This window comes from Scyliorhinus torazame, chromosome 13 (assembly GCF_047496885.1).
Source record: "Scyliorhinus torazame isolate Kashiwa2021f chromosome 13, sScyTor2.1, whole genome shotgun sequence".
NCBI lineage: Eukaryota > Metazoa > Chordata > Chondrichthyes > Carcharhiniformes > Scyliorhinidae > Scyliorhinus > Scyliorhinus torazame.
The window spans coordinates 118490948-118499335 of NC_092719.1; the positions used below are offsets into that span (position 1 = coordinate 118490948).

Here is an 8388-nt window from a genome sequence, read left to right on the forward strand (position 1 = left end):
ATTTGGAAGCAATGGACATATTAGTGAGATGCAGCATGGTTTTGTGAAGGGGAGGTCGTGTCTCACTAACTTGATAGAGTTTTTCGAGTAGGTCACAAAGATGATTGATGCAGGTAGGGCAGAGGATGTTGTCTATATGGACTTCAGTAAGGCCTTTGACAAGGTCCCTCATGGTAGACTAGCACAAAAGGTGAAGTCACATGGTATCAGGGGTGAGCTGGCAAGGTGGATACAGAACTGGCTAGGTCATAGAAGGCAGAGAGTAGCAATGGAAGGATGCTTTTCTAATTGGAGGGCTGTGACTCGTGGTGTTCCGCAGGGATCAGTGCTGGGACCTTTGCTGTTTGTAGTATATATAAATGATTTGGAGGAAAATGTAACTGGTCTGATTAGTAAGTGTGCAGATGACACAAAGGTTGGTGGAATTGTGGATAGCGATGAGGACTGTCAAAGGATACAGCAGGATTTAGATTGTTTGGAGACTTGGGCGGAGAGATGGCAGATGGAGTTTAATCCGGACAAATGTGAGGTAATGCATTTTGGAAGGTCTAATGCAGGTAGGGAATATACAGTGAATGGTAGAACCCTCAAGAGTATTGAAAGTCAGAGAGATCTAGGTGTACAGGTCCACAGGTCACTGAAAGGGGCAACACAGGTGGAGAAGGTAGTCAAGAAGGCATACGGCATGCTTGCCTTCATTGGCCAGGGCATTGACTATAAGAATTGGCAAGTCATGTTGCAGCTGTATAGAACCTTAGTTAGGCCACACTTGGAGTATAGTGTTCAATTCTGGTCGCCACACTACCAGAAAGATGTGGAGGCTTTCGAGAGGGTGCAGAAGAGATTTACCAGAACGGTGCCTGGTATGGAGGGCATTAGCTATGAGGAGCGGATGAATAAACTCGGTTTGTTCTCACTGGAACGACGAAGGTTGAGGGGCGACCTGATAGAGGTCTACAAAATTATGAGGGGCATAGACAGAGTGGATAGTCAGAGGCTTTCCCCCAGGGTAGAGGGGTCAATTACTAGGGGGCATAGGTTTATGGTGAGAAGGGCAAGGTTTAGAGTAGATGTACGAGGCAAGTTTTTTAAACAGAGGGTAATGGGTGCCTGGAACTCGCTACCGGAGGAGGTGCTGGAAGCAGGGACGATAGTGATAGTTAAGGGGCATATTGACAAATACATGAATAGGATGGGAATAGAGAGATACGGATCCAGGAAGTGTAGAAGATTGTAGTTTAGTCGGGCAGCATGGTCGGCACAGGCTTGGAGGGCTGAAGGGCCTGTTCCTGTGCTGTACTTTTCTTTGTTCTTTGTTCTTGTGTGTGTGAGTTTGTATCTGTGTGTGTGTGAGAGTTTGTATCCCTGTGTGTGAGAGAGTTTATATCTGTGTGTGCGTCTGAGTTTGTATCTGTGTGTGTGTGTGAGAGAGTTTGTATCTCTGTGTGCGTGAGAGTTTATGTCTGTGTGAGTTTATATCTGTATGTGCGTTTGTATCTGTGTGTGTGTGTGAGAGTTTGTATCTGTGTGTGAGAGTTTGTATCTGTGTGTGAGAGTTTGTATCTGTGTGTGAGAGTTTGTATCTGTGTGTGAGAGTTTGTATCTGTGTGTGAGAGTTTGTATCTGTGTGTGAGAGTTTGTATCTGTGTGTGAGAGTTTGTATCTGTGTGTGAGAGTTTGTATCTGTGTGTGAGAGTTTGTATCTGTGTGTGAGAGTTTGTATCTGTGTGTGAGAGTTTGTATCTGTGTGTGTATGTGAGAGTTTATATCTGTGTGTGTATGTGAGAGTTTATATCTGTATGTGTGTGTGAGAGTTTATATCTGTGTGTGTGTGAGAGTTTATATCTGTGTGTGTGTGAGAATTTATATCTGTATGAGAGTTTATGCCTGTGTGTGTGTGAGAGTTTATATCTGTGTGTGTGTGTGAGAGTTTATATCTATGTGTGAGAGTTTATATCTGTGTGTGTGTGAGAATTTATATCTGTATGAGAGTTTATGTCTGTGTGTGTGTGAGAGTTTATATCTGTATGTGCGTTTGTATCTGTGTGTGTGTGAGAGTTTATATCTATGTGTGAGAGTTTATATCTGTGTGTGTGTGAGAGTTTATATCTGTGTGTGTGTGAGAGTGTGTATCTCTGTGTGTGTGAGAGTGTGTATCTCTGTGTGTGTGAGAGTTTATGTCGTGTGTGTGTGAGAGTTTGTATCTGTGTGTGTGTGAGAGTTTGTATCTGTGTGTGTGTGTGAGAGTTTGTATCTGTGTGTGTGAGAGAGTTTGTATCTGTGTGTGTGTGAGAGTTTGTATCTCTGTGTGTGTGAGAGTTTATGTCTGTGTGTGTGAGAGAGTTTATATCTGTATGTGCGTTTGTATCTGTGTGTGTGTGAGAGAGTTTGTATCTGTGTGTGAGATTATTTCTGTGTGTATGAGTTTGTGTGTGTGTGAGTTTGTGTGTCTGTGAGTTTATATATCTATGTGTGAGTTTGTATCTGTGTGTGTGTGAGTTTGTGTGTGTGTGAGTTTGTGTGCGTGTGAGTTTGTGTGCGTGTGAGTTTGTGTGTCTGTGAGTTTATATCTGTGTGTGTGTTTATATCTGTGTGTGTGTGTGTTTGTATCTGTGTGTGTGTGAGTTTGTGTGTGTGTGAGTTTATATCTGTGTGTGTGAGAGAGTATGTATCTATGTGAGGTTGTGCTTTCAAAAGAAATACGTTTTAACCTACGACTCATTAATTTGCATATCTGGGGGTGGGGGATCTGAAAGGGCTATAAATGGGCAGCCTTTCTATCGTCAGAAGCAAACTGGTCCAAGAACTATATTGGGAGTCCAATAGATCGAGGACAAGGGCCGAGTAGCTGAGTACTCTGCAGTCTGGCTCATAGAGTTGCTGAAGGGGACGGATCGCCGGAGACGGGATAGGTAACAGTACTCAGGTGGAATTCCGTGCAGCAAGGTGCTCATTGTTTGCCATTGATTCCAAATCTGCTATTCATTTGTCAGTGAGTATGTGTGCATGTTTGTGCTTGTGTGCATTCATTTGTGGTAATATGTATATGTGTGAGTGTGTGTCATTTTGTCTGTGTCTGCGTATAACTGTCTTTCTCCCTGTACATCTTTTTGTGTCTGTGTACATGGATTTCTGTCTGCCTTTCTGTGTGCTTCTCTCCTAGTGTGTTTTTTTTCTGTGCCTTGCCCTGTGTGTGTCTCTCGCTCTCACTGTTTCTATGTGTCTCTGTCTGTATGTATGAATTTATCTGTGCCTTTCCTTGTGTGTCTCTGTATCTCTCTCTTTCACTGTCTCTGTGTGTCTTTTTGTGTGTGTCTGTGCTTGTGTGTGTGAGAGAGATCAGTTCCGGATTCTGTGGTTCCAAATTTGTTTTACGTTTCAGCACCGCGGACAGCGCACTGTGCCGCTTGATTTCCCCAATCCCAGCCTTTCCTCGAAGTAAACTTCAATTCTTGCTTCCCACACAGAGAGAGCTGTCCAAACTTTTTTTCCCCCTCCCCTTCTCGCACCGAGATGCGGTCGGCATGGTTCCTGCTGTTGGGTTACCTCACCCTTCACAAGTCTGTGACAGCGAGTCAGCAGCACACGGCGGCGGCGGCCGGAGCGGGGACAGAAGCAATCCCGCTGGAGGAGATGTTGCAGAGAGCGGAGACCATCCTCATTCGCTCCATGTTGATGAGAATGGCGGAGGAACGGGACAATAACGGTACATAGTCAATCTGGAATGCACCCTTTAAACAACTTCCATCTCATAAAACAGCTCTGTAATTTCAGGAACTGTAGATTTTTTTTATTAACTTTTATTTTAGGTCTATCAATTCCTAGCATTTCGTTGAATCGGTTTATTTTTACAATTAGAGAACTGCTTGAAGAGTTAGAATCGAACTTTAGATGCTTACTGGGTTATTATTCATTCTCTAGTCCGCCCAGGATTATAAACAAGGTTTCAAACAAGAATTTATTACATCCAACAATATTAAAAAGGATTTGAGTGTGGGAAAAGTTAGAAATGCAGAAATTAAACAGGGATGGGCAAGAAAGCGAGAGGCGTTTGGCCAGAGAAGGTGGTTTTAGTAAGATTCTCTGTCGGTGATTGGAATTTTTAGCAAAATAGAGCCAGAGGGTGAGGGGTGTGTGAGATACTCGCCATCGGCTTTTCCAGGGACTGGCCGAGAGAGCGGAGGCACAACTTAGAAACGTGAATGACCAACAAACACCCGTCTACCACTCAGAGCTAGAACAACCAGTAGCGAGGAGAAGCCCGAGGTTCAGGGGAAAGGTGAGTACTCAACACAAACTCGCACCTTTAAAGTGAGAGGGATAGTCCTTGAGCTAGGCTGGGCACAGATTGGGCATTGATCTTAAAGTGAGAGGAATAGTCCTTGAGCTAGGCTGGGCACAGACTGGGCACTGATCTTAAAGTGAGAGGGATAGTCCTTGAGCTAGGCTGGGCACAGACTGGCCACTGATCTTTAAGTGAGAGGGATTGTCCTTGAGCTAGGTTGGGCACAGACTGGCCACTGATCTTAAAGTGAGGGGGATAGTCCTTGAGCTAGGCTGGGCACAGACTGGCCACTGATCTTAAAGTGAGGGGGATAGTCCTTGTGCTAGACTGGGCACAGACTGGGCACTGATCTTAAAGTGAGAGGGAGGGATAGTCCTTGTGCTAGACTGGGCACAGACTGGGCACTGATCTTAAAGTGAGAGGGATTGTCCTTGAGCTAGGCTGGGCATAGACTGGGCACTGATCTTAAAGTGAGAGGGATAGTCCTTGTGCTAGGCTGGGCACAGGCTGGCCACTGATCTTAAAGTAAGAGCGATTGTCCTTGAGCTAGGCTGGGCACTGATCTTAAAGTGAGAGGGATTCTCCTTGAGCTAGGCTGGGCACAGACTGGCCACTGATCGATATCCAATCAGAGGCAAAAAGAAGATAATTCAAAAGGCTTTGTGTTTGGGAGAATGAAAAGCCAGACTCTTCGACACCAAGTAGATGGGAGGAATCTTACTTCTCTAATTAATGGCACATCCGAATTACTAATCCACGGATCAAATGAATAAAAGAAATGGGAACAAATGAAATAAACCGGGTGGGCTCTTACGCGACCCGTCTCGCCTGGGCTAGCTATTGACAGAAATGTTCAATGCATTCGCTCATTCTTTATCATTCCCATGGCCCTGGCTAATGAACCTTTTTAAATGTTACCCCAATTCCATTTCGATAATTAATGATTGAATCCAATCCGCCGCACTTTCGGGTTCATAACCAGTGGCTGGGTAAAATAAAACTTTCCCATTTCCGCACAGGTTGGATCGAAACACTTGTCTGTTGTTAACAGTCGGTATTAACATACTGAAGAAGTTTGCAAAGGGCCGGGTTGTTTTATTTGCCGGATTATTCGGTCAGCTAACATTTGCATCTGAAACAATTTCACAGGACAACAGCTGGGAGAGAGGCACAGAGGAGACATGAATGAAATCTGCCCATGCACACATTCGCTCACACATATTTGCGTCAATGACATCTCATTGGGTTTCTGCAAAGCTGGTGAACTCCACTCAATAACATGGGCGGCTTAACTGTGAATGAGCGACTCTCTCCCCCCCCCCCCCCCCCCCCTCTCCAACCTGCACAGGAAGGGCAACTTTATCCACTTTCAACACCCACCCTCTTTGCAAATCCACCCCCACCCCCCGGAGACCGACGAAAAGGGGAAGAAAGGAGTTAGATCCCCTCACCGTGATCCCCAGATTAATATCGTGTGTACACATGATGTGGAGATGCCGGCGTTGGACTGGGGTAGGCACAGTAAGAAGTCTTCCAACACCAGGTTAAAGTCCAATAGGTTTGTTTCGAATCACTAGCTTTCGGAGCGCTGCTCATTCACCTGATTGGAAACAAACCTGTTGGACTTTAACCTGGTGTTGGAAGACTGCTTACTGCGTGTACACATGGCATGGAGATTTCCAAAAGGCATTTTTGATAAAGGTGCCACAACAAAGATTATTATGGAAGCCCATATTACCGGGGGACAGATATTGGCCAGTGTGGGAGGTTAGCTGGCTGGATAGGGAGCACAGTCGGCAGAAATGGCTCTTTTTCGGGTTGGCAAAATGCATTAGACGCAAAAACATGCGTTTCGAAATTTCCAGTCCCCACTGGCCAAGGACAAGAGGTGAATCGTTCCAGTCGCTGTTTTCTGGTCCCTCAAAACATGAGAATCAAAGTGGCGACTAAGTTTACCCCAGAGTTGAAGATTTGAGTAGTCCTTGCTGTAGTTGGTTTACACTTTATTTAACTTGCATCTGGCTGAGATTCAGTGCGTTCAGGCAGTGACCCCCCGCCAGCTCCAGCATCTAATGCTTTTCCTGTTGCTCTCGCCAGCTCTAGATGCGGCCTCTCCGCCGGCAGGAGGGGACTTCAAGCGGCAACACCCGGGGAAACGGTCAGAGGAAGAGTTTGAGAAGAGGCAGCACCCGGGCAAACGCGAGGAAGGGGCGTCCGAGGAGGGCGCTTACCTGGCGGCGGAGAAGAGGCAGCACCCGGGGAGAAGAGGGCTGGACGGGGCCGCCTTGGAGATTGAGACAAGGCAGCACCCGGGGAGAAGGTCGCCCTTTGCCCAGTACGCGGGGGAGAACGCCTTCCTGGGCGAGCTCGCCAAGCCCCAGCGTCCCGCCGACATGTCGCTGCTGTACTCCAAGCGCCAGCACCCTGGCCGGAGGAGCTGGGAGGACGAGAGCGACTCCGGGGAGAGGGAGTGGCTGGAGAGAGGGCAGAGCCCCAGCAGACCGTACCCAGAGGCGGGCAGCAGCAGCACTGAGCTCTCCTCCCCCTGTGAACTCCAGGAGCCTGTCAGCTGCGGCAAACCCAGCTATCTGCTAGAGCTGCTCGCGAACATGAACAAGAATTGGGCAGAGGTGAAGAGGCAGCACCCCGGCAGGAGGCTGGCTCCCGATGGCCAGTTGCAGGGGCGAGTTTGAGATGTTTCAATCTGCGATTTCACACTGTGTAGACAATGTTTTCTTTCATTAATCTAGGATGCCCTCGAAAGACCATCCAGCTCTGGTCCCTGGGCAGGAATTGGTTTGGTCCAGTCTGCTGCGAGGTTCACCATTTACCCAACATGTTCCTCAATGCATGTCCCATCATCCGAGAGAATCGGGAGGAGAGGAGGATCGGGGGGAGGGTGGAAGGTGAGGGGAGAGAGAAAGGAGAGGACAGGCAAAGATGGGAATGAGGGAAGTGGAAGAGGGGGAGTAAGAGGGAGATGGAGGGAGAATAGAGAGAGGGGAGGGCAAGATAGAGAATAGAGAGAGGGAGGGCAAGATAGAGAATAGAGAGCGGGAAGGGGTAGGGAATAGAGAGAGGGAAGGTGCAGAGAGAAAAGAGAGGAAAGGGGAAGAGAGGGAATAAAGTGAGGGAATGGGCAGGGAAGAGAGAGAATAGAGAGAGGGAAGGGAGGGGGTGGAGAGAATAAAGAGAGGGCAGGGGAAGAGGGAGAATAGAGAGAGGGAAGGGGAGGGAAGAAGAGAGTGAATAGAGAGAGGGGAGGGGGAAGAGATACAATAGAGAGAGAGAAAGGGAGGGGTAGAAAGAATAGAGAAAGGGAAGGGGAGGAGGTACAATAGAGAGAGGGAAGGGGAGGGATAGAGAGAGGGAAGGGCAGGGAGGAAGAGAGAGAATAGAGGGAGGGGAGGGAGGAAGATATAGATTAGAGGGGATGGGCAAGAGATAGAATAGAGGGAGGGAAGAGGGAAGAGATATAATAGAAAGAGGGGAGGGGAGGGGGAGAGAGAATAGAGAGAGGGAAGGGAGGAGGTCCAATAGAGAGGGAAGGGGAGGGATAGAGAGAATAGAGAGAGGGAAGGGGAGAGGTGTGGGAGGTAGGAAGGATTTATCAAGAGAAAAAAATACAAACATTTTAGAAAAGAAAATAATGAATATGTTGGGTGGGATAATATAAAATAACAGGGGTGTTGTAAGTTTAATTTCCATTGTACTCGGTTATTAACAAATCATTGCCTGGGAATCATACATCTTTGTTTATGTCGTCTGAAATTGCAGGAAATTCGCTGAAATGTGCATTGACAAACACCGTCAACTTTCAAGTTCTGTAAGATACCAGCTTGGTCTGAGTTCTAATAAAACGCATGTCGAAATTATTTTTCTACACGAAACCTCAAGTGTCACATTGTCCAAAGGAATGAAAGTTTCTTGACTCTGTCGCTGTTTAAAGGGGGAGATTACTATGTGATGTTTGATCCATCCAGTTCTGGATCTGATCTCAATGTGCAGAACCCATTCAAAATCACATTAATTTATCACAGGAAAATAAAATACCTTCCTCCCTTCCCTCCCCTTTCTGATCCATCTTTCCTTATGCCCTTGTG

The 8388-nt window shown here is 46.9% G+C and overlaps 1 protein-coding gene across 3 annotated transcripts; it reads left to right on the forward strand.

Moving 5' to 3' along the window:
* The first annotated feature begins 2780 nt into the window (after positions 1 to 2780).
* Positions 2781 to 7283, forward strand: trh (thyrotropin-releasing hormone). Of its 3 annotated transcripts, none has more exons than XM_072472101.1 (3): positions 2781 to 2912; positions 3468 to 3706; positions 6383 to 7282. In XM_072472101.1, exons 2-3 carry the CDS (start codon positions 3514 to 3516, stop codon positions 6976 to 6978), a joined length of 789 nt encoding a protein of 262 aa, XP_072328202.1. In that variant the 5' UTR covers positions 2781 to 2912; positions 3468 to 3513; the 3' UTR covers positions 6979 to 7282. The 3 variants fall into 3 exon arrangements, with proteins under 3 accessions (XP_072328202.1, XP_072328200.1, XP_072328201.1); XM_072472099.1 differs by having other exon boundaries at positions 2782 to 2946; positions 6383 to 7277; XM_072472100.1 differs by having other exon boundaries at positions 2786 to 2992; positions 6383 to 7283.
* The last annotated feature ends 1105 nt before the right edge of the window (positions 7284 to 8388 follow it).